General features: G+C 42.9%; 1 protein-coding gene across 2 annotated transcripts in view; it reads left to right on the forward strand.

Annotated features, from left to right (window-relative positions):
* The window catches only part of LOC106659883 (FERM domain-containing protein 5), a 65,679-nt gene that overhangs the window by 6,597 nt on the left and 31,879 nt on the right, over positions 1-27,203 (forward strand). For both annotated transcript variants that reach the window (XM_014382622.1, XM_014382623.1), the window contains exons 2-5: positions 14,797-14,901; positions 17,117-17,159; positions 23,453-23,629; positions 26,124-26,335. In XM_014382622.1, coding sequence (XP_014238108.1) covers positions 14,797-14,901; positions 17,117-17,159; positions 23,453-23,629; positions 26,124-26,335 — 537 coding nt within the window. The remainder of the gene's footprint in view (positions 1-14,796; positions 14,902-17,116; positions 17,160-23,452; positions 23,630-26,123; positions 26,336-27,203) is intronic.

A 27,203-nucleotide genomic window follows, 5' to 3' on the forward strand; every position in this document is an offset into this window, starting at 1 on the left:
CGATCGCGCGCGCGCGCGAGCCTTTATTCCTTTTATCAATTCAACCTGCGTTTCGATGTCTATGCGTCCCATTACGAGAACGGTTTTATTATTTATTCCGCAGCTGCCAAGAGGCTACTTTTCTGCAGCGCAGCAAAGGAGACGCGGATAAATAAAATACAAAAAGAAAAAACTCGTCAGGTGAATGAGTTATATTATGGAATACGATTGCGAAAAGGCAGCGTGCCACTATATACGAAAAATTAGTGTTTTGTCATCCAGCTGTAGAGAGCGTGACACACATTTCTGCGAGAGCCGAGTCTCTACTCGAGCGATAGATGTAATTAAAACATTTTTCCCGAAAAACCGTTGCATTTATTACAAACCGAGCTCGCTCTCTCTCTCTACCTCGACTCGTTGAATTTACCAAGCCCCTCCTGTTCTCTCTCTCACTCTTTCACTCTCACTCCAGTGCAGTGCAGTAGCAGCACGTCGACGTATATACCTATGTGTGTGTGTGTGTAATTTCTTGCATTATTCATCGCTTTCAACATTCATTACTTACCCGGCGAGTGCAATTTTGGTATTAGTAACGAACCATCTTTCTCTCTGCATTTCTCTCTCTCTCTTACACACACATATAGAGTCGAGTGGCGCGTGGAAAATTATATTACACGAGAGTGGCGTGTCTACGGAGATGGATCATTAAAAATTTTTGTTCGTAGCTCCGAAGAATTTTACCGACTCGATCCTATAAACTGATTATCAACTTTCTATTAAATCGCTCGAGCGCGCGCGCGCATACATCCTATTCTATATCATACCATCTCATGTACATTAACTTCGATCTTATATCCCAACGTGTATTATTATGAGTTCCGCTCGATATAAAACACGACGATGCCGATTTCTCGGCGTACAACAACGCAGATTTCACACGCAAAGACGCTTTTCGCGCGCACCGCGACGATCTCACGATATGTATATGTAGTATACGCGAGAAAATGTACTCGGTCAGCGAAGAAAATCATATATAATATCGGAGAGACATAATACGTACGGCACACTCGCGAAGCACGTTCCAATGTGTCATTTTTCACGTAACGCATATGTACATAGCTATATAATAATACTCCGAGGCTGGATGTCCTTGACTATCTCTATATTGCTTGGCGCGCGCGCGCGCGTGTACACGATGTCGTCGCGCTATAAGCGCGAAACTTTTCTTCCTCTTATTCTTCTTCTTATTTTTCTTATTATCTTCCCGCGAAGAAGGTGCACTCACAGGCTTGTATGTGCATCGTAAATTGCGTTACGAGTATGTAACGTTACTAACCGTTCGACGAATGTTCGGCGTTTCGTTAAGCGAGAAAGATGATTTTGACATTTTTTTTTCTTCGTATAGTGTACGCGTTTACATAAGGGGGGAAAAGCAAATTGCAGCGACAAAGTGCGCTTCCTCGAGTGCAGTTCGAGCCTGTGATTAGTACTTTGACTCGCTTATAATCCTGGATGAGATTAGAGAAGCGCTGTGTGCATGCGTATCGTAAATCTATGTACAATAACGATGTCGCGCAACAGCGAACTTCTTTTACTGCAGTTTCGAGCGTCGACGCGCCGAGGACTTTTCACTGCCTTTTTATAATGCATGGCAGAGTGTGTTTATATATAGGCGAGACATAAAAAAAAACCGCCTCGAAGTACGGCAGGTGCGAAGCGAGTATCGTTCGCGTTCGTGTATCGCGAGAATCAATGTAACATATCCGAGCGTATACGGTATACGGACACACACACACACACACACAACATTTATGTGTATGTTCTCCGAGAAGTCTGGAATTGCCCGTCTCTCTACTCCGTGTATTTCCTTCCTCCGTTGGCGATGATGTCGACTCGCGGGCTCTCGTCATCGCTTTTATCGTAATACATACGGAGGCTATTTATATGAATTACAATAAAAGTGACGCCATATACACACGCCATACACACACCTCGTCGTCGTAATTCGAGTCCGTATATATAAACATCTTGGACTAAAAATGATTCACGGCTCGGGTAAGGTATAAAATATATTTGCTCGCTCGCCTTGCGCAAAATCTTATACGCGCAGTCCCGGACTTCGTTTATATCTATAATATATAATATGCGAGCAATGCCCGCGCGCGCGCGCGACACTCGGGGGTAGAGAAGATAATGCGGCCACGTGCGGCTCGAAAATTATATCTGTGTGTGTGTGTGCATTTCGCGCGCACGCGAACTTGAGTTTCGCTACGTGTACACTGCACTTGCACATACATCGATTTCTCCTGACTCGCGTACGAAAGGTTCACCTGCACCGTACAGTAGTACGTATACGTACGTATAGCGTGCACGTTATGCACGTGTGTGTGTGTGTGTGTAGACCGAGCGATAATCGCGCGCCGACGATCGGTAAAAGTCACGGCCATGGCATTTCGGCGCGCGGGGGCAATATACATACACACACACACGAGAAACAGCTGCGCGGCACACAATTGCTCGCTGCAATTTCATAATTTTTTGTCGTCGTCGTTGTTGTTGTCTTTGGCACACGCATAAAAGGCTTATCGAATGTTGTTTTATTTTTTTTTTGCGTGTGCGCGTTGCATATCGCGGCAGTCGCGCGACAGATGCTAGCCTCCCTCTATGGCATTTCTCTTTGTACGGTTCTCTCGCTCGGGGTAATAAAGCCCTCGCGTTTTATTTATAAAAAGTTCCAACGTTTATATGTACAGGCATTTTACGAGCTGCACATTTATGCGTGTGTATATATGTGTTTGATTGATGTACGCATGGCAGCCGCCGCGGCGGGTGCATACGTACTAAGCTCCGGCTTCCGTCACATACCTATATATACACATAGAGCTCGATCGCCTCTCCGTAAATGCGACAGAGAGAATCGCTATACGGTATGTATATATACAGGCTCGATCGTCGTAGTCGTCGTCGTCGTCGAAGTCGTTGAATATTGATGAAGCAGTCCGGAGAGTCCGAAATTTCCATCCTGGCGCAAGCTCTCTCTCTCTAAGCCTCGTCCCCGAAGTTAGATATAGACGCGCGCACCGAGGCGGTCGACGATTAATTCACACACCCGTCGCATACGTTTATATGCCGCTGTATATAATACGGCGCGGGTGACAGCCTGTGTGACCCCTTGACCGAACACGCGTATATATATCGGCTATAGCTGTATATACGGTACATCTATATACCGATACACATTCGCAATCGAACGTATATAGCGGTATATACTAACGCGTATCGATCGATTTCCGAATTTTTCGGGGATGTATATTTATAAGCGCCGTTCAACGACGTCGCGACTGCACACGACCCTTTTTTTTCTGTTCGCGACGAGAACGACGCCCAAAAAACTAGACCTCGAGAGAGAGAGAGAGAGAGAGAGAGAGAACGTCGATTCGTAAAATTGTTTTCCGAAATTCGGCGATCTACGCGTATGTAGCCTGTATTAGGGTGGCGGCACCAGTGAATGAATGGATTCACAAAATTATGCTTATAATCAATTGATCTAAAATCTAAATTTGCATTAATTCCTAGCTTGCATTCAAATTTGTGTTCGTTAGGACTTATTTCATAAATAAAAAAATTGAAATACATGAAAAATAATATTTCATAAAGTTATAAATGATATAACTCAATAAAATGGGATACCCCAGTGAATGAATGGTAAAGAACCAATCAATGAATACTCTGGACCCAGTGAATGAATGAATTACATCATGAGAAAGCATTGAGAGGTTGGGAATTTTATCGACATTATGTCCAGTTTTTTTCACAGTTTTTATTTTACGTTTAGCACCTTTGTTCGTTTCGGTTTTAGCCATCGTCAATAACTAGTTTAAATTAAGTTAAAATTAGCCTATAATTAACGTAAATCTAAACGATGTACGCACTGCGCCCTGCCTGCATCGTCTGCGACCTAACCTCAAACATTGGCGGGACGGCAAAAATATTGTCTTTTCATTTACTGGTATCGCGCCATGCCAAGTCGCATTATCCCAGTAAATGAATATATTCATTCACTATCGACTCTTTATGAATTTTTGTGAAAAAGTGAAGCTAGTTTAACTAAAACTGATCATAGTATTTCAAACTTCAAGCATCAACAAAATAAAAATAATTTTTTGACATGGGTTAAAATTTCCTTTCATATTTTAATTTTAATCTTTTCTTGGTCATTCATTCATTGGGGGTCATTCATTCATTGGTGCCGTCACCCTATATAGTTACGGCGAGCTACATTCCACGCACGGGTAACCGCTGCATACAGCGGTGCACACGCCGAGTCGGATTATTACGGCAGCGAGCATAAATTCTGTGCGCTGCGGTGATCCTCGCATTGCTAATACAACTACGAAGTTTGAGGAAAAAAATTGCTCCAATTATTGAAATGACTTATCTTAACAGCAAAATATATAAATTGCCGATATTAGATTCACTTGCGGAAAGCATAATGCCATCTAGTGGTCAAGGCGTGACAAAAAAAGCGGAATCGCATATTCTGTTACAATCAGAAAGGATGTAGTGTAATTTACGCAGACTGATAAGCGATAGTCCACCTATTTTTTTGCGCATATGGTCGGATTTCAGTGGGTAATAAAGTCTCATGATTTTGTTAACGAGAATGAGAAAGAAGTAAGAATTGATAGTGTTAAGCAAATCGAGTAAGAACTAAAAAATCAGTACAGTTGTTCATTCGTTATAAGCTTTCTCGAGGAGCTGCAAAATCGACGTCTCGATTGAGAATCATCATTATTTATATCGAACAGGAAATTGATAAAATGATTTTTTCCGTCTAGTTAATTGAAAACTGACCTCCTCTACGAATCTCAACGAAAACCAATCTAGAATCTTGCAATTGAATAAGTCTGTCTTAACTGCATTGAAACTATTCGTACAAAATTATCTTTTCGGCGCACTAATTATAATATATTGGTTCAGGGTTGGAAATTGAAGGTTAATAATTGATGAATTTTCTGAAGAGCTTTCGAGATAGCTACGTACTGAATATGTACTCTGAATATTTGCGATTGGAAGTAAATAAAGTGTGCTGATTATATTAATTTTTATGATAATTTTTACGGTTAAACTCATTGCTTTTTTATCTCTTTGTCAAGAGATTCATTTAATGAAAGGAAACTTCTTGAATCAAATAAATAACTTCGTGAACCATGAAAATAATAACGACGTAAAAATGTATGCAGGCAGCATAAACACTAGCGTACTCGAATAATTTTAAACGATTGCGTGAACATCGATAAACGATCATTTATTTTTCTAATGAGTTTTCATCTAAAGATGTCTTTCACAAGGATCATTCGAGTAATACACAATAATATCGCTTCGCTTCATTAGTTTTCCAATATAAAAAACAAGGACATAACTCAAGCACGAATGAATCGTTCGGTTCGAAATTCAACGAATGACGAGAGAGACGCAATAGCTCGAGATAACTATAAGAGGCTCTCTTCGCGGCTCACAGCCGTTGAACGTCATCGTCAGTTCGCTATTGGAAGTTTGGTACACGATATCGTAATTGCCTGAAAATTCAGAGAAAACATAATGAGCAAGACCTACTGGAGAGAATAATCTTTACTCGATTCGGGATGTATTATCGAGTGCACGAATCAATCACTTATACCTTTAAATCTATAGATATACTTCAGGGTAGGCGCGACTACCCACATTTTTGAATTTTATTCGACTCAGATCCGACTCGTTTAGTTCGAGTCGATTTTTTCATTTTCAATGCGTGTGTGGATAACTTTTGTCTCAATGAGGTGTCATCGTAATGCATTCACAATCTAAAATGTTTTTAATTAAAATGGTCATGTGCTTATCAATAAAAAAATACGAAATTCACCTTTAAGATTTATTTATTTGATTTATAAGATAAATTTGAAATTATACAAAATGCTGTATATATTTATATAATTTACTATTACTATTTTTAAATGGTATTTATGCGTATTAGTAAATAAATAATATATATAAAATTATATATAATACCATATATATATATACTGTTTACCATTATTACAAGCTTTGGCCTGTTGCCGCCGAGCAAATACCTTACAAGTCATCATCTTTTTTTACTCCTTTTACATTGATTATTTTCACCCCATTCAATTTGTAGCCTTTTTGGAGCTTTTCTAGCTCTAACGGGTCTTTGCTTATTACTTTTTTTTACATTTGTTATTACATTTATTTTACCGCCCTTATCAGTTAGAAGTGTAGCCGCCACGCAAATGTTATACAAATCTTTATTCATGAGTGACTTTCTGAGGATCAATTCGCAGACCTCCTGCGGCAATCGCCTGTGTATCAGCTGCATGAACGGTTCCAGGGCCCAGGTACGGAAAAATCCTCTCGCTACTTTCTCGGCCAGATGTGCAGAGCAAGCCTCCCTATACCCGTCAGGTAGTAGATACAATTGATCGATCGAGTAGTAGTCCTGAAACGTGAGGGCGTGTTTCTCCACCTCTTCTGCTCGCAACAGTGTCAGATCGTAGAGCGACAGACTAGGAACGATGATTATCTCTTTTGCTGCATTCGTGAACTCCTTGTCAACGTACCAACGTTTTTCCACTTCTTCCGATTCCTCGAACATTCCGTACTTTTTGAATAATTTCATAATTTCTAGGGCGTCGTCTCGGTTCAATTCGTATCCTGCATCTTGGAGGCGCTCGACGATCATCAGGGCACCGGACGCTGATTTAAATTTCCAATCTAATTTCATTCCACGATAACCGAAAAACAGCGGAGAATTTAATATACCTTTAAATTCTCCGTCGAAGCGACTCCCAGTAGGAAAAACGAAACCAGATAGTTCGGCACCATGAGCCAAGAGCATATCAACGGCACTTGGCAAAAATCGAGCCACAGCCCATTGCATCGGTGTCCGGCCCAACATATCTCGGACGTTGACCTGGACCGTTCGATTTATTTGTTTGCAAGTCAGGAAGAAAAATTCCGCCATTCTGCCATGGTATTTTTTCTGGCAAATAATATGCAGAGGCGTGACTCCTTCTGAATCGGCCGAATTAGGATCGGCGCCTTTTGCCAGCAGCATCGTTACATTTTCTACGCAATACGTAAACACAGCATAGTGAAGCGGTGTCCGGCCCAACTTGTCCCGGGCGTTTACTTGCACCTGCGGCCGTTTTTCGACGATGTAAAATGCCGAGAAGGAATCGCAAGTAATATGCAGAGGTGTCAATCCCTCTGTGTCTGCCACATTCGCATCGGCACCTCGTTCCAGCAACCATTTTACGATTTGTACATTTTTATTGAACACGGCGTAGTGAAGTGGTGTCTGGCCCTTCTTGTCCCGGGCATCAATTTGCACCGGCTGACCTTTTTTCTGGCTGATATCAAAAAACTTAGTGACAAAGGTTTCGTATTCTCCATTGACCCTGAATGAGTTCCAATCCCAATCTTTTTTGGCAATAATATGCAAAGAAGTCAATCCTCCGGAGTCAGCCGAATTTGGATTAGCCCCGTTTTCCACAAGGATTTTGGAGCATTTAGCCTGTTGCTGCTCCAGAGCATAGTGAAGCGGCGTTTTACCCAATTTGTCTTGGGCGTCGATTTGCTCCGGCGAACTGAACGTCTTGATAATCGCAAGTAACATATTCTTCAAGGTTCTAGAGTATTGTCGACGCGGTGTCTTGAAAATAATATGCAAAGGCGTTAATCCCTCGGAGTCGGATAAATGTGAATCTGCCTCATTTTTCAATAAGATTTCGAACAATTTTTCATCTAGTTGCTCTACAGCATAATGCAGCGGTGTTTTACCGAACTCGTCCCGAGCATTGACTTGCACGGGCCGATATTTGTCGTCGCAGTGCTCGAATAACATGTTTGCCAAATCGACGCGTTTTTTCCGGCAACAAACGTGAAGAGGTGTCATTCCGTTCTTGTCGAGAATATTTGGATTGGCGCCTCTTTTCAGAAGCGCTTGGACAGTTTGGGTACAGTACTGTTCGGCGCTACTCGCGGCATAGTGCAGAGGCGTACGACCAAATTTATCCTGGGCATCGATTTGCAACGGTCGATTCAATTCATCGCTAATGTTGAAAAATAGCCCCGTCAAATAGTTGTTTTTGTCCGTTTTGCTTATAACGTGCAATGGTGTCAATTCGTCCTTGTTGGCCGAATTCGGATCGGCGCCGGCTCTCAGCAGCCTCTTAGCCACCTCGTAATGATACCTGTACAGGGCCAAGTGCAGCGGCGAGTCACCTGTTTCTGGCACGAGGCGATTGGGATCCTCGCGGAGCTCGAGAAATTTCTCGACCACGTCGGCGCAGCCGTAATGGCAGGCCACATGGAAATGCGTCAATTCGAATTCATCGACGTAATTCACGTCGCATCTATCGTAAATTTCAATAAGTTTCAAGATCATGATGGAGTTGTATTCTCGAAAGAGCTCGCAATTAATTACGATATCTTTGCGTCTGGCCGCCAGATGCAGCGCTGTGGTGCGGCGCGACGACGACTCGCCTTCCTCGAGCCTGTCTTTGTAGCCGCTGTCAGCGACGAAACGAACGAATCGTTCACCTTGATAAAACTTTCCTTTCTCCCGCTTGTAACTTACTGAATCCACGAGAAGACGCTCGATTTCTTCGGGGCGAAAGACGTCTGGGAGGTTAAGAAGGGAACTCGGCAGCTTCTCATCGAGTATCAGTATGTCCAAGTCACGGAGTAACTGGTGACGCTGTTCCTCGATCTCCCACTTGACGCTTTTTTTCAAGTTCTTTATCACTTCTACAACGGGTGGTTGGCTGCATCGTAAGTCCATGACTTCGGAACGACGGCACAAACACGCACACGCTCGAATATTTAATACTCTTTTCACGAAAATAACTTGCTGTACGTAAACTGTACGTGCACTACGATCTCATTTTGGAGAACGACTACTGGCTACACGATGACTATACAATTTGTATTCGAGAAAATAACTGGTAATCCAAGAACAGCTGTTCAGTGCTCGGCCCGCCAGTACCGGTGTACAACTGAAACTCGTATAGCTAGCAACGTCGTATACACCGAGGCTCAGCTGACTTCGTTGTATATTCGAACGTGTGATCGCTCAAAATAGAAAGAGAAGGAGAGATATAGACATTCTATACTTTCATTTTTTGGGATATGAACGTGGCGTGGGCGGATCTTCGTCAATGACCCGTACTCGGACTCGTACTCGCTGTATTTGTATGATGATTTAATTTTAGTAGATTCTTATTTATTCTAAATAAATTTCAAATAATGGTATTTTAAAGGTTTTTTAAAATTATTTATTAGTGAATTAAAATATTAAGCGAACACACCAGTGTTTTTCGATTCATTTTGAACGCAATGAGAGAAAGAGAGAAAGCGAGAGAGAGAGAGAGAGAGAGAGAGAGAGAGAGAGAGATACCTACTGCTTTCACTTTTTGGAATATGAATATCGCGACGCAACACTAATTTTTTTTGTCATTCGAAAGCTTATGATTCTTTAATTTACAATGAGATATTAATATTGCTAAATTCTTAAGGCTTATGATTGCAAGGCATTAAAATGGGACTAAATTTTATATGTCCAATAGCTCTTGTTAAATTAACCAACTTTTTTTTAAATAAGGTAGTTAATACATTTTTTTTCTAAATTAATTTGTATAAAGAATCATTTCCCGAAGTTTCAGTCCCGTGGCTCCCAAACGCATTTTCGCTCGAGCCTCCTTAAGATTTTGTTTGATATCATTATCGTGTAAATCAACGTATCTGGTCACGGGAAAAGATAAGCGAAATACCTATTAAATTACGGTAAGAGCAAAATACGAGATCACTAAGAGTACCTTGCATTATATCTACATTACGCGACGATTCATTTATCGATCGTTTAGAGACGTATATCGCGTAAAGTACTTCGTTGCGGAGACTCATCAACGACCGACGACGATCGAGTGCTAATTAAGCTTTAGCGTTCGTATACCCGCGCCGGCATAATTAAACCGTCCAATGCGCAAACAGATCTATACACTCTGCGTGACTGTACACGCAATACACGCGGACAAAAGATCCGTCTCTCTGGGCTGGTATATACGCAAAGAAAGGTCCGATATACATAGACGAGCCATCGAGATCACTGTACCGAGTCTGATGCTGCTGCTGCTGCTGCTGCTGCTGTTTTACGGATATAAATAGCTGACGCGCTTCGCGCGGGTACACTTTAGAATTTGATCGTTCGCTCGAAGCAGCAGCCGTACAATAGAGTACGCTAGCTACATATATATAATATAACAGAATTCAACGCAAGCAGTATTTTAACGATGACGCGGCGTTAGCGGACTGCTGTATCCTCTTCATTTTTTGTCTCTTATCGCCCGAAGAATTAGCGCACTATTATATTATGTTTTTACTATCTCCTATTTCGATAACGCGGCACGAAGACTCGTTCTTGCTGACTTACGACGAAAGGACAAAAACAAAATATCGAACTCTAGGCAAGTGATAATGGTGACTTTATTTGGGAGGACACGCGCGACACATAAAATATATTTTTGACTCGACGATCAAAACCCTAACTCTATGCGGTGTTCGGGACGTTCGATGTCTCGCACTTGACGCTGTGTAGCAAAATTGATTTTCGAAACAAATTGCATACCTGTCGCACGCTCGAGAGCTGTAATTGTAGCGTGTCTGCGCGCAAGACAACGCGTACGGATAATTACTGTAATGGTGGTGGTGGTATAGTTACAAGGTACACCCTTCGCGAAGGGTCAAACGAAATCGTTAACTCGCATAGCCACGCGGACAAACACACGTACACACACACGAGCAAATCGAATTGGTAATAATTACACCGAAATAAGTGTATAATCTACTTTTCCAAAGTTTCGTTATATACACGCTCTCCGTCTACTCGAGTCGCAAACAGTCAAACGACGTGTATCCTATAAGAGCTGGCCATAGCATAAATAATCGCGCGCGCGCGCGGAGTTTAATTCGAGTCAGTGGCACAGGGTCAGCGAGCGGAGCATTATAAACGTACGTAGTGTGACTTATATTATGACGAATGGAAAGCGTTAAGCGTCGCAGCGCCTGTACGTGTGTGTGTGTGTGTGTGCATCAAAACGCTGAAAATGGCGCTCTATCCGCTATCTCGCATTCGTGCAGGCTGCTGCTGCTGCTGCTGGCGCCGCGATTCGCGACGACGATTCATCGATCACCAGAGTACAACGGCGACTTCGTATACATAGATATAGATATAGATATAAATGCATCGCACCGCGATCTTTATTTCGCGCTTTAACCTCTCGATTAATTATAATAGAGCTCTTGGTGTGCGCGCGGCCGAGCTTGCACACACACACACACACACACACACACACACACACACACACACACACACACACACACACACACACACACACACACACACACACACACACACACACACACACACACACACACACACACACACACACACACACACACACACACACACACACACACACACACACACACACACACACACACACACACACACACACACACACACACACACACACACACACACACACACACACACACACACACACACACACACACACACACACACACACACACACACGCGTATAGAAGTTGTTTTTCCGTAAAGTTGTTCTCTATATATATATATATATATATATACTCGAACAAAAAAATCGATAGTCAAGGTTTAATTAATTTTTTCTTGCACGAGCTCTCTCGCGCTTTACAACCTATATAAAGCTGCGCGTACTACACGGCAATTACCTCGGCGAGCAAAATGCGCGCCAACGTGTTACACACGCCCTATCTATACTGTACAGAGCTTCTTCTCGAGTTCATCTCGAGCGGACATGGAGCAGAGCGTCGAGTCGATCGACGCGAGAGCTTGCGCAAGCTCGACTCGGCGACGACGCGCGAGCTCAATTGCTTTCTTTTTTTTTATGATCAGTTTCACTGCGCAGCAGCTTGTAACTATTATATATAGACTCGTGTATGTACGGATCTCTCATCCCCCTCAACTTTGTATGTGTATCTATGTGAGTGTGTATTCGACAACTTGGACGTATGTTATCATTACGTAACCCGGGTAATTGATGTGTCTAAGTCACGAGTTACTATATACACCGACAGCAGCAGCAGCTGTGCGATAATATTGCTCTATCTCGGAAGTTGAACTTGTTATACAACTTATATTATTATATGCCCGACGTCGATTACTGATTACATTTTCCAACTGCCAGTGCGACGGAGGAAACTCGCTGAGTCGTAGCACAGTTGAATATGAATTCGATATCGTACGCTGCGCTCTCCAGCTCGGATGAAAATTAAACGGTCCCTTAACCCAATATAGCTGCGCGCAGAGAGACAGAGAGATTCTCTGATTCCGCCCGCACACACACAATTCAGAGAGCTGTTCTACTATGTACGAAGGACTTGATCCCCGAAGCTGTATTTGTCCTAGCTACGACAAATCATTACTCTCGTGGTTCTCGATGGTGTAGCTGCTCTGCAACGAGTGTGTGTGTGTGTGTGTGCAGTGTCCGCTCTAACGATCCGCTAATACCGACTACGACGACCCAGAGCTATACCATCAAAAGGAGGATAGATCGTATATAATAATAATAATAATAAAAGCAGCGCACTGAACGCATTTCGGCACGTTGACTCGCGTAAAATGGAAGCTCTGATCGCGTAATACCGACGATTTTCTGTTATTTTCTAGAGAGAGAGAGAGAAAGAGCACATATAGTTATCGACGCCGAGCGCTTTGAACTTTTATTGTGCGGAGAGAGAGAGAGAGAGAAGAGAGAAGAGGGATCCCTTTTGGGCGCCGAGCCAATGAAAAGTCACTCTCTTTCTCTCTCTCACTCTTCGGGGCTAACGAGAAGAAATAGAGTTTGTTATACGTAGAAAATAATTTTTCGAGGATAAAAAGTACACGCGCGTGTAAGCTCGCGCGTGGCCATGGAAAGAAATTCCTTAAAAGGTCATAAACTTCCATTTCCACTCGAATACTCATTACGTTTTTTTTTTGCAACCCTGTCTATCTCTCGTCTCGAAAAAATGAGAAAATAGCGAAGTTAAAATCAACGCTACGTGTTAAAGTATTGCGCGATATAGTTTTTTTTTTATTCCTTTTAAAAGCATCGCGCACAAAAGCGCGCACCTCCTCGCCCCCCGCGCTCCATATACACGTCTCTTTCGACAAAACAACGTCGACGAAAAAAGAAAGGAAAATAGACGAAAAAAGAGAGAGACAGAGATAGAGAGCGAAATGTTTTATTCAGAGTCGGACAAGTTACGAAACGAGAGAGAGAGAGGCGAGTCAAAGGAAGCTCGTGAGAGAGAGAGAGAGAGAGAGAGAAAGAGAACGACAAATAGTAATGAGGATGGAAAAAGAAAAGGACGAGCGAGCGAGTAGTGCAACGCGTGACCGCAGGCGACGGTCTACAACATCGTAGTACGTCTCGTCTATGCCTCGAGTTAATCCATTCTTCGCGTAACTCGAAAAAAGAGAGAGAGAGAGAAAAAAAATTCAAGAGCCAGAGAGATAAAGTTACACGCGGCCGGGTAACAGATTGACTAAATGAAGTAACACTGTATGTGCGGCGCGCAGTTTGTTCGACGCTCTCCTCGCTAAAAAGTTTCGTGTACATTTAATTGAGCGTAATTAAGGCGCCACAGCAGCAGCTACCGCGTCACGAGCTCTCGCGAGAAGCTTTTGAATATATATATATAGTACATAACCGAGATAGTCGAGCGAGAAATGTTGAACGTCAATCGAACAATTAAGAAACTCGAGGGCAAAAAGTCGAGTTACACGTCGTCGTACCGCTGCGCCGCCGCACGTGTTAACGTCGACGAAATTTTCTTATCCCGATGCTCGCGTGAAAAGAGCGAGAGAGAGAGAGAAACGTTCAAGCAGTTCTCTAAAATTGCTGCCTTTTCGACTTTGCGCGCGCCAGCCCGCCCGCCTGCCGTTCTCTTATCTCACTCTGTCTCTCGAGGTATATAAGGAAATCGTCTTTTGTGCACTTCGCATTACTCTCTCTCTCTCTCTCTCTCTCTCTCTCTCTCTCTCTCCTCTTCCCACATATCCTCTATACGTACGTACGTATGTACGTGGCACACAATTGCAAAGGGAGAGCAGCAGCAGCGAACGGCATCTCGCGACGCTAAATCTCGTTGGCGCTCGTGCGCGCGAGTGAGCGAGCAGAGAGAGAGGCGAGCTTTTTCTCTCTCTCTCTCTCTCAGCTAGGCGACGTTAGTTGTACGATATTCCCCAAAGCTCTTCGAGCTTTTTACGCCACGCACGGGGAGACCTTATACTTCTTCTCTCCTACACGAGAGTCCTAATGCGTATTCGCGAGAGACCCAGAGAGAGAGAGAAGCATTTTGTGTGAGTAATTTCAGCTTGATTTCCATTTAAATTCAAGAAGATTCTGCCAACTATCGTGTGCGCGCGCGCGCGCAAGCGAGCCTTTATTTACTCGACAAAGTAAAGTTTCGTAATCAACGTTATATACTTCATGACAAAAAGACGACGAATCGTATCAAGCAAGTTTATAATTCTTTCTCGTAGTCGGAGTTTCATTTTGACGAGTGGATAAATGTCTTATGAGGAAAAAAAAATCATCATATATTCATCAAAAAGTTCCAAAGTTTAACGCTGGCAAATAAAAAAAAAACAATTTCTATATCTTTGATATCTTTTCGACCGTGCAAAAAATTATTCTTACCTCTCCTCTTCTCCTCTTATGTTTACAGCCGCAGCACAAAGGCAAGTACATACTCGAGCATGTGTGCAAACAGCTCAACATCCTGGAGACGGACTACTTCGGCCTGCGCTACGTGGACAGTTGTCGACAAAGGGTGAGTAATCTTTTTGAAACACAAAACTCGAGCGCCACGATTATATATATGCTCAACAGGCCGCCGCGGTATCGATTTCGGTATACATAATCCGATTATAAGATTGCGTTGCAAAATTCATCGATCCTTTTACGCGATATTTGCGCTGATGGATGCCGTTGATTACTGATTTACCAAAAAGCCATTTATTTCGCTCCAATTTTTTTTTATTTTTTCAATTTTTTTTTCTTTGGCTTTTGAGTTCTCGATAAATTTCATACTCGTGCGCGCGCGCGCGCGCTGCAATTGCATCCAAAAAGCTTTTCGGGAGCAAACTCCGAAAGCGAAAGAGTAGTAAATGTGCTGTATACTGTACGTGAATGCACGGGACATGGCGCAGAGCTAGCTATGCTAGCGAGGTGCGGTATTTTTGCGCGGTAAGCGAGAAAAGTCGTAAAACTTACAAAACGTCACGTATCGCAGCGGTTAAAAGCTTTACCTTTTTTCCCTTCTTCTTCTTCTTGCCCGCGCGAGGCTCCAACGACCATTGATCATTCTTGGCGTGCGAGAAAAAAATTTTTTTTTCTCCCCTTTTCTTTTCGCTCTTTCACTCTCGCGTTGACTTTCAGCCGCGCATAATATGTCAACGCGCGTTTTCATTAATTTTAATGAAAACTTTGATACGCATACGAATCATTGTGCCTTCTGCTCTTTCTCTCGTGCATACACACTCTTTGTTGATGTATGTGACGAATTCATCTGGGCGTGTGCACGCAAATATGCACGCGTACGTATAAGCTCATCGAGTGCATCGAGTTTTGCCTCTCGCGAAAATGCCTCCCGTGTTCGCGAATCTCCGAAATTAACTCGTTTGCGCTCCCCGATGAATGCAAAGCTCGCGCGTACGTTACATGTGTATGTGCGATTTTAGCTGCGGAACTCGTGTAAACAACGTACGAATGCGTGCGGGCGGAGCTCTAGTGTAAACATTAATTATTACGTGCATATAACGCGGAAATGAAAATGGAAAATTCTTCGTTTTTTGCATATTTTTCGTTGTTATCGTTTCGCATCTCACCAAAGGTAGATTCCTCGGGGTTAAAAGCAAATAATAAGCTCTCCCAAATGATTAAAGAGCGCCTCGAGGAGCTAATAATATTACACACACACGAGCCGGGGGGCTATTCCGCGTTACTGCGCCACGTGAGCTCTAACGTTTATTAACTTCGCTTTGAACTTCAAATCACACATATAGCAAGAGACTCGTTAGTTACGCTCGACGTGTACAAGAGTGTGTGCGAGAGCCAGAGAAAGCCAATATATAGAATGAACTTATATATTATCTGCATCACTTTATATATAGCCTATATATAGCCAGCGGCCGCGTATACGTACGCTGCTGCACGAGTTTCAAGTTGGTCCCAAGCACGCGCGATTGTGTAATTGACTAGGCAGTTTCGCACGCCCCATCGAGCCAATTGATGCCGATTAATTCGCTCAATGGAGCGCTTTACTCACTATACTCGCGCGCCGAGCGCCGCGTAAGTCTCGCTCCGATTACGTTATTATCCCCTGTGTAGCACGCGATGTAATAATATATATAAGAAAGCTGCTGCTGCTGCTTCTGTGTATCGCGCATCGGCTATTTTTTTCCTGATTCATTGCGTTATCGCGTTAAAAAAAGTCAATCGACGATCGGTACGAAGAGTTCCTCGATCGATCGATGATAATTTTCGAGAGTGAAAATAATGCAATTTGTATTACACACACACATAAACGCGGCGTCCTTGGCCGGCAGTCGAGCCTCGGCGCGAATCGTTTTTAAAGCTCGACAAGTACACGACATCGGCCGGAAAAGTTTATATACCTCGCGCTCGGAGGAAGGTATAGGAGGGGTACTGGGCGCGTGCAGAAACACTAACTCGCGAACTACGGGGCAGCGCCGTAAAAAAAAAGAAGAAAGAAAGAAAAGTAAGCTTTACGACGATGACGCGCGCGGGCGTGGTGCGCCCCCCAAGAAAGTCGATGTATATTTAAATCGCGCGCTCGCTTCGCGCGCGGCCTTATATATCCTTTATATATGCAGTATACACAGGCGATAAAACTTGGGTACTTCATACAGGACTGGATCGTAACTCGAGTTGATGTACATCATTTAACGCGCGTTTGTATGTGTAAGATGTGTGTGCGCGGAGTAAATAAACACTAACCTGTGTATTTTTTTTCTTTGTTATAGCATTGGCTGGATTTGGCGAAAACGGCGATTAAACAGGTCAAAGGTTAGTATTTATCACATACCATGTATCATTCTAAATACTACATAAAAATTGTCAATATAATCTCGCCCGAGTGAAGCTTTAAGTAGTATAAATCCATGTCCGATCGGACACACAGTTATAAAATGTATCCACTGACGTTATGGTTACATCGTCGACGCGTATTGTATTCACGTAACGCGATACGGTTTCGCAGCTGCGGCGCGTGTACGTGACGCAGAACGAAAAATTACGCAAGAGTCGATTACTTTTCTCGTGCAGCGCCTCGAGGAGAGGATGAGGGGGATTGTTCACTGCTACAGCAGCAGCTGCACCCTCAAATCCTCGCGTAACGCACACGGCCAAAAGCACATCTAATCTTTTAAAGTGGCCCCAAATTGCGAAACGCGGCTCGCTCTTTCTTACTCGTATACAGCGTGTACACACATATCGAATAAACACACGTATACGCGCGCGTAAAAATGTCCGAGCTCGCGTGTACACATACAAATGTTGCGCGTATACAAAAGAAGAACGTCTGAAAGCTGGAGAGAGAAGATCGTTGGCACGAAGGCGAGCTTTTCAACCCGACGCAGCCGGCTTAACGTATTTGTGTACGTGTATACGTAGCTGTGTGTCTGTGTGCCATGCAATGACCAGCGTCTCTCTCGTTACGATAGATCCGCATGAAACTTTTAGCACGCATATCTCGACGTAGCTTTTTTTTCCTTCGTTTTTTTTTACTTTCGCCTCCGCGCCGTATACACGGCTTTCGAATATTCTCGAGGAACGAGATTTTTTTCGCAAACACAATGCCTTTAGCGGAAAGAATTCGATAAGGTTTTAAGGCTACTTTATCGGCGTTTGCTATGGCTGAGGCGTTGAAAGGCCTTAGTCCGGTGGCCCAGAAAGGTTTTCGTAGCCGAATGAGCGGAGAGCCTTCAACTAGGGTTTTTTTAGTGTTTCGAATGTTTAAGGTGAATTTGATGAAAGTGGTGTGTTGATATGTCCGAAAGTGTTTATCGATAACTAGTATAATACACCAAACTAATTCAAATAATAGAATAAGATGTTGACTTTTGATTACGGAATATTAAAAAAATATTTATTGCATGGGAAGTAACTGAAATTACCGTTTTCGATTCAGAAACAAATCTAGTTCCAAAGCGAACATTGTAAGTAACGTATTACCGAGGAGCAAGTATAGGAAAATCTTGAGAAAAAAGGTTTGCGTGATTAAAACAAATATAATAACAGTATCTAATATTTTATTATTCCTCATGAAATTAAAGAATTCGTAAGTAAAATATTTGTGTCATGAATGTCTGCGGATACGTTTTAATCTTCTTCCCTTCCCTTCGATTATTTACTGTATTTTTATACCTTAAGTTATATCTAAGTCCAAATGATTTGTAACAAATTTTAAACTTAAAGGGTTTGCTCAAGATATCTCACGACCCTGTACTGCATTTAAGTGAATTTTGAATGCACTCTGGTATTCAAATGACTTGGGACAAACCTCAAATTTAAAGGGGTTGTTGCAATAGTGTACTGCATTTGCGTGTCTATCGAGGTGTTGTTTTTGTCAAAAAGATTTCCAACAAATCTCATTGGCAGGGCTTGCTATGATCATGTACTGCATTCACATGACTTTTGAGGTGATGTTTTTGTCCAAATACCTTGTGACAAATGTCACATACGAAGGGTTTGCTACGATTATGTACTAAACGTATGTGAGATTTGAGGTTATTTTTATATCCAAATGATTTGTGACAAATTTCACATTCAAAGGGTTTTCTATGAACATATACTGCATTGATGTGATTTTTGAGGTGTTGTTTTCGTCCAAATGATTTGTGGCAAATATCACATTCAAAGGGTTTTCTATGAACATGTACTGCATTGATGTGATTTTTGAGGTGTTGTTTCCGTCCAAATGATTTGTGGCAAATATCACATTCAAAGGGTTTGCTACGATCATGTACTTCATATACGTGATGCTGAAGAGTAATTTTTTGTCCAAATGATTTGTGACAAATCTCACATTCAAAGGGTTTGCTGCGGTCATGCACTGTCATTATGTGAGTATTGAGATGACTTTTGTATCCAAATGATTTGTGACAAATCTCACATTCAAAGGGTTTGCTCCGAATATGTACTGCGTTGAAGTGAGATTTGAGTTGGCTTTGGTAATAAAACGATTTATAACATATCTCACATTCGAAAGGTTTGCTGCGATCACGTATTGCTAATATGTGAGTTTTGAGGTGTTTCTTATAAGGTATCCTTTTATCAGATATATTCACTTCTTTGTATTTGTCAACCTTCAATCGGGTGTTCTTTCGAAATGGGCAGTTATTGTTATAATCGAAATCTTTTTTTATCAAAATTATTAGACTTTTTTCATCATAATTAGCCTGAATTCGGTTTTCCATTTTCAAAATTGGCGGATAACTTTGATACTCATTTTTGCAGATGATTGCTGTTAAAGGCTTGAGTTCAGATTTAACATATTTACACTCAAATTCTGCAGGTATATTTTCATCTAACTTTTTGTTTAATACAATAGTCTCGTTTTCACTTTTAACCTAAAATTAAAATTGTGTAAATACTATTGATAATGGAAAACTGAACATAATTTGGATAATTTAACTCACCGATGGTTCATAGAACGTGAGTGTTTCAACGTTTTTAACTTCCGCATCAATAATATTACTGTCGCCTCCATCTGACCAAGTATCGTTTGGCTCCTCTTTCATCCTGAAGAACAATAATAAAATATAGGAGTTAGATAAAGTAATAAATAAAATAACAAAATATCATGACATGAACAAAAAATGTCATGCCTCATTGTCCCCTCTCTGCTGCTTTCCATCACTGGCTAGATTATTGGTTTATCCACTCTGAATTTTCGAGTAGTACACTGAGAAAATATTTGAGGTTATACGCCTCGAAGTAGCCAACGCCGTACCTCGATATCACTTATTTGTAAACACTAGCTCACACAGGAACTCTGCTTCGCACTAGCGAGTAAACTCATCTGTGAATCAGCGAGGTGACCCCACGATCGCGTTAGCTGCTCGGCGATACCTTACCCCCTCTACCGCATAAACTCGATGTCCTGCGCAGAAATGAATCTCGCTCGCATCTAATTTTTCGAAATTCGCATCGGTCTCGCGTCTCGATTCCGTAATTCTCGTTGGCCAATTAAAGTCGAAGTAGGAATAACAGAGTTAGGAGCAGCGAGATCGCCTCGACAGCGGCAAGTGATTTACGAAATAGATCGTATAAAAGTTTAGGATATTGTGTAGTCTGATTTATACATTAAAAAAGAAGATCTTCGCGTACGAATAATCGTGAAAATAATATAAAAAATAATTTAAATCATCGAGGGATCGTTTGTCGGTTGAGAAAGTAAAATGTACGTGCCAACGTCACCGTCGAATCATAGGGCATATCTTATCGAAATAGACCAAAGAACAGATGCTTTTTTGAGGCGCTTTCGAGGACGAATTAATCGGCAAATCGAACAAGAGCGACTGAAATTTCTCGAAGACTTCTGTAAACTCGGATGGAGAAGCCCCAATGGACAACCTCTTGACGTTGCAAAAATTTTGCTACCCGAAGAAATCGAGTGTCTTCTCTCGGATTCTGTAAATTATCGGGGTACGGCGTTTTGGGTTGCGGGGCTAATATTCATCGAGCACGTGGCTAACAGCAGCTACAGAGTCGAGCCACCCAAGATAGATCCAGAAGGCAGGCCTGTGCTGCTTCGCACGACACTGGTACATCGCGCGGCCAAAACCGACAGATGGGAGCTCGTCCGTCCTCTCCTCGAAGTATACAGATACGACGTTAATTTCATCGACGAGGAGTCGGGCTTGACGCATTATCACATCGCCTGCATGGCTGGCCTCTCCGACGTCGAGCGATTCATCAAACACGGACAGGATCCCAATGGTCTGGTCTTGACGGGAACCAACGATTCGCCGCTGCACTTGGCTCTAGGCTACGTGTACTACAATCAGGCGGCCGAAATATTGCTGAGAAGAGGAGCCGATCAGAACTCGGTCAATGCCAAAGGAGAGACACCTTTGCACGTCATTTGCAAGCGTCGGCACGACGCCAAACTTCTGACGCAGATGTTCTTCGACGTCTGCGATGAATTAAATCGGCGGGTGCAGGTCGATGCCCGGGACAACGCGGGTAACACACCGCTGCAATCGGCCGTGAACAATCTCAACCTGGGCGTGGCACATTTTCTCGGAGGTCGTCGAGGCGTCGATACTTCGAGTTTCGTCTTCCCCACGGAGAGGCACTTCGACGAGTGCGTCGAATTTTACGCGGAAGAAAGGGTCGAATCGAAATGGAAATTGATACCCATCGTCTTTGGCCTCGTTGAGTTCTGGGAAAAGAAAAAAAATCTCGATCTGGTCATGAGCGACGTCTTCGCGGTCATGAAATTTTTCATCAAGCTGGGAGTTTACATGACGTCGGTGAAACTGAGCCGAGCGGTGAAAAACGACAAGTGGATGATGCAGCAATTCCGGAATAAAATGAAAGAGCTCGAGGTCCGCGAACACCTGTTTTTGCACGATATGCTCCAGTCGGGAGTTCATGCGGCTTCGAGACACTTCACGTATTCCGACTTCTTAAGAATTCGCAAATCATTTGGCTATTTCAACCAGTGCGACATCTATGTCCATATGAAGATGTACGAAATAATAATGAGAGGATTTTTCCTACGCTATGCAATGAAGTCCTTCAACGAGTTGGCGCGCTTCCGCTTGTCTTTCGATTGCTGTGAAATGATCTTCAACCATGAATTGACGAACAATGATTTGTACAAAATTTGTTTGGCGACTGCAGATGAAAGTGACAGACAGAACGGTGAAATTGATGCAATGACAGATGAAATTAATTATTATTATGTATAGGTTGGAACTACTAGACTAACGCGGGCTATCTTAATTAATCTTTGTTGTAGAATTAACAATGAGTAACAGAAAAGATGATTATCTGTAGCGTGTTTACTTGGCGGTTGAACGCCAAAGCTCAACATAGCAATAAGAATATTTTTGCGGTATTTCTGTTTCATGTCGAATGCTATTCTACGTAGCATATTATCCATGTAAATTAAAATGTCCAATAGATAGATTTTACGATTTTTTTGTCAATAAAACATATTATTACGTAAAATAAAAAAATTCCAAATACGTTTTATTTCGCTCGATCTCACATACGCACACGCGTAACACCATACCTCGAAAATGAATTTTACACTCCTCGCGCTGTACTCTCGGGATACGCGCCACTCTATCTGCCAATAGTTTGGAAAATATCTACTTTACCAGCGTTATTCCATCGTTCGCCTTTTTTTCCCGTTCGGAGTTCTATATTTTTGCAAAACTTTTCCATCGAAGCTCGCTCGCTCGCTCGCTCGCTCTATACAGTTATACGTACACGTATAAAAGGTCCCGAAGTCAAGCGTACATACACGCGTCCATACTGTACAGCGAATTTTTATCAGATTTACCGCGTATACGTGTGCGCGGGAGCGATTCGAAAAAGGCCAAAAAAAGGGAGGGAGTCGACAAAAAATAATAATAATAATAATAACAAAAGCGAGCACTCGGAAACTTTTGTTTTTTCCGATGGATTTGCTCTCTTGTCGTGCCATGCGAGAGTAAGCTTCGTTAGAGTACGCTCGGGAAAATTGTCTCTCTCTCTCTCTCTCTCTCTCTTTCTACGCCATTGTAATTCTGGGCTTTTATGATTTCTTTATCACCGCGCTCGACTTGATATGAAAAGCTCGCCTCTTTCGTTTTTCACCACACTCACATACTCACATATATCTATGGATCTACTGTTTTATTATCTTCCATTCTATGTAGAATGCAGAAGGGGATGGGGAGAGGAGGATAAAATTTACAGCGGCCTGCGCGCGGCACACATAATTTGACTTTCTCGATTAAGCTCGGATACGTATAGTAATAAAAAAGTTTGCGCATCGTGGGTAAAAGAGGCAAGCAACAACACAAAAACGTAGTGTCTGTATTACGTTGTCGTCGCGTACGTCGTAAAAGCGATTGTATATTTGTTTAATTATTATCCCCAAGGTTGGCACGTACGTGCCGACCGAATACTGCGCGCGTATTATTACTACCGGCCAGAAAATGCCAAGTTATCAATCACCCCCGATCGTAAGTCGAGCCACTTTTAAGGACGTAGCCGTACAATTGATTCCGCGACTTTGTGTATCAGCAACAACGATAACGATAATAATACCGAGTCCTGCTTGTGTATTTTGTCGACAGATATGGAGCCGATACTGTTCAGTTTTCGGGTGAAATTCTATCCGCCGGATCCGCTGCGGCTCAAGGAGGAGATCACGAGATATCAGATTTATCAGCAGCTCAAGAGGGACCTGCTGCACGGGCGGCTCTACTGCAGTCCCGGCGAGGCTGCTCTTCTCGCCGCCTGTATCGTACAAAGTGAGTATACACGCACACACATACACAGAATTTTCCGAATACATTGCATTATACATTCGCGTAAACATTTGCTTTGCAAATCTTGGGGGGATGTATCTCGAGTCTCGTCGGGAAAACGAAAAACGAAAAACCAGCGGCAAAAACATTTTGTCGTGTATATATATGCAGCCGAGCTGCCACTACTACGCAGGGTCGAGAGGGAGAGATAGATAAATTACACTGTAACGTTGCAACGTGTACCGGTCCCCCTGCATATTCATGAAATTCCTATATTTGCGCGTGCCGAGTAGTTGTGCATGCCCCGCGATCCCTTTTGATCCGTCTCGTATAACTACTACTACAGGTGAACCTCGTCTACACTCGGATACGCGGCGCGGCGTTTGCATGTTATTAAACGCGAGCTCACCTCGAGACTTTTGCTCGCGGGATTAGACACACAAAACGACGCGCGATTCAAAATTAGCCTTTTGTATACACGCGCGACGAAATCAATTTCGACGATCAACACGAGCTGCGTACGGAGCTTAAAATCGATCGTATCGAGAATAAATCTCCGTAGATCGAGCTATATGTGCATACTACTATCGATTTCGGTATTACGCAGAGCTCGAAAGCTCACCGCGGTACGATGCAAGATTAAATTTTACACCCGCGAAAAATGATTAAAAATCTCGCAGTGCCGGTGGTAGTGGCGGTGGATGATTTCGCGCTCGTTGCATAAGTACGAGCTTTCGCGAGTTGGGGGGGAAATTGCACGCGTATTATACCGCACGAGAGCTCGAAATTGAAGCCTCCTTCGGGCGCGGCGGCGGCTGGAGCGAACAATGGCCTTTTCCCTCGGCCAATTTGGAATCCAGCCTCTGTGAATATATACACTCGGCAACAAAATTATCGCAACAAAAAAATTCATCGAAATTTTGTCGATTTTCAAATGCTTCTATCTTGGGCTAGATTTATCGTATCGACACGCTTTTTTTTTTAATTTCTTGGAAATTTTGTCCTCTTTAAATCCATATAAATTAAGATAAGATTTGAGTTAATGTTGAGTTACCAGTAGTATTTGAGCGTGACCCTAAAAATTACTGAAAAAAAATGACTGTTTGAACGTGTACCAGTACCACAGTGATTTTTTTATCGAAATCTAACATACACCATCGCAAAGTGCTCTTTTCAACGAGTAATTTAAAAAAAAAAAGACCTCTCTACGATTTTTTTAACGCCCTGTAGGTCGATTTGAAGGTACGGTTTATGTACGCAAAATGACCAGAAAATCGTCTTGATTTCAGGTAAACGGGGGATTTTACGTACTTTAAATGGTATCTTCAAATCGACCTACAGGGCGTTAAAAAAATCGTAGAGAGGTCTTTTTTTTTTTAAATTACTCGTTGAAAAGAGCACTTTGCGATGGTGTATGTTAGATTTCGATAAAAAAATCACTGTGGCACTGGTACACGTTCAAACAGTCATTTTTTTTCAGTAATTTTTAGGGTCACGCTCAAATACTACTGGTAACTCAACATTAACTCAAATCTTATCTTAATTTATATGGATTTAAAGAGGACAAAATTTCCAAGAAATTAAAAAAAAAGCGTGTCGATACGATAAATCTAGCCCAAGATAGAAGCATTTGAAAATCGACAAAATTTCGATGAATTTTTTTGTTGCGATAATTTTGTTGCCGAGTGTATATGTCCTTTTATGCTTATTGCCTCTTCTCCCTCGCTCTCGTGTGTGTGTGTGTGTATATGCGTCTCCGTGTCAATGCACTCGGTAATACATACATACACCCACACACACACACATGAAAATCTTTTATGATTCTGGATGAATATAGTTTTCTTTCTTTCTCTTTATTTTTTTTTGTTTTGGACCGCTCGCGCGCATGTGTGCTAACATTATTATTACTATATACATTCATACGCGGAGGGAGGACTATATAGGCTTGTTATAAGCTCTCTCTCCCTCGAAGTTCTTCGCCCTCTCTCTCTCTTCTCGCGAGCGCGCGATACACTTGTTTTTTTCACTCGTGACCTGTTTTTGTTTTTCGCTGATGCTGCAGCTTTTGCAAAGTCGTCGTCTGTGTGCGAAACTAGGATACGCGCTCCGTCGTCGTCGTCGTCGTCGTCTCCATCGCATACACATACATCGTGTGTGTGTATATGTATGCACGCGCTCGCTCGGTACTTTAGAGTGATTCATGAGATTTCGGGCAGCGCCGCGCCGCATACTACTCTCCGTACTGCTACTACTACTACATACTACTATATGCGCTCGTCATGTGTTTGTTCGAAGTGATTTATCAGAGTTCTAGTTTTCTCCCTATATACGCCATCCTCCCCCGCGCGCGCGCAACTTTTCTCTCTCTCTCTCTCTCTCTCTCTCTCTCTCTCTTTCTATATTTCTCGCCCTCGCGCGTTATTTACTTTTTTTTCTTCTCTCTTACGTAAGACGATGCGTAAACAGCAAAAAATTTTTACTTCTTCGTCTCGCCCAGGCGAACTCGGCGATTACGATCCCGAGCTGCACGAGGGCAACTACATCGCCGAGAACAAGCTGCTGCTGAAGCAGACCGAGTCGATCGAGGAGAAGGCTCTGGAGCTCCATCAGACGCAGCTCAAGGGCTTCAGTCCCGAGCAGGCGGAGACGCACTTCCTGAGGCTCGCCGCGCAGCTCGACACCTACGCCGTCGATCCACATCCCGTCAAGGTAATTAATACAATACTTACGTATACATGATGTTTTTTTGTGTGTATAATAATAATAATATAACGTACCGAGAGAGAATTTAGGTGTCGATGAACTTGCGATTATGTTTAGACACGATCGATTTGTTTTCATATATGCAGTACGTGCGAATTTTCATTCACTTGGGCTAGGGTATAGGGAGATTAAAGTGGATGAGACGCGCGTATGTGTGTACAGTAGCTTCGAGAAAAGATTGAGGTACGTTTTATTTTTTTATTAATACTACAATCTGTCCATCAGAGACAATAATTAAATTTTTTTCAAGTAAATAAAAAAATTAACAGTTATAAATGGATACATAAATTAAAATAAAGTTCAAGCGAATCAATGCATCCATCGTACTCCATCACGAATTTAGACTTTCGTCCGCCGCAAAGATACACCACAGATCCTCGTTACTCAGATCCGCGTTCTCCACGATCATGTCGCAGACGAACCAGGGCAGCCTGTGATGCATCAGTCGCTGCAGTGGCTCCAGGGCCCATCGCTTGAAGAATCGCCTGCCCATCTGCTCGCACAGATAAATCGCGCAGAGCCTCGACATAGTTTCGTTATGCGACAGACGATCGCCGCGCGCGAACTCGATGTAGTCCCGGTAGGTGAGCAGCTTCCTGGCCTCCTTCTCGCCACCCTCGGCCCAGAACACGTCGTACAACGACACGCCCGGCTTCATCCGCTTCCCTTTGGCCTCCTCGGCCAAGTTCTCGTATTTGCGAATGCGTCCGACGCAGTCGCGCAGCCGGGGCGTCACGCGCAGACCCGCGTCCAGGAACAGGCGCATGACGGCGCGGGCGTCCTCGCGGCTCAGCTCGTACGCGCCACGGCGCTC

This window comes from Trichogramma pretiosum, unplaced genomic scaffold, assembly GCF_000599845.2.
Source record: "Trichogramma pretiosum strain Unisexual culture from Peru unplaced genomic scaffold, Tpre_2.0 scaffold21, whole genome shotgun sequence".
Lineage (NCBI taxonomy): Eukaryota > Metazoa > Arthropoda > Insecta > Hymenoptera > Trichogrammatidae > Trichogramma > Trichogramma pretiosum.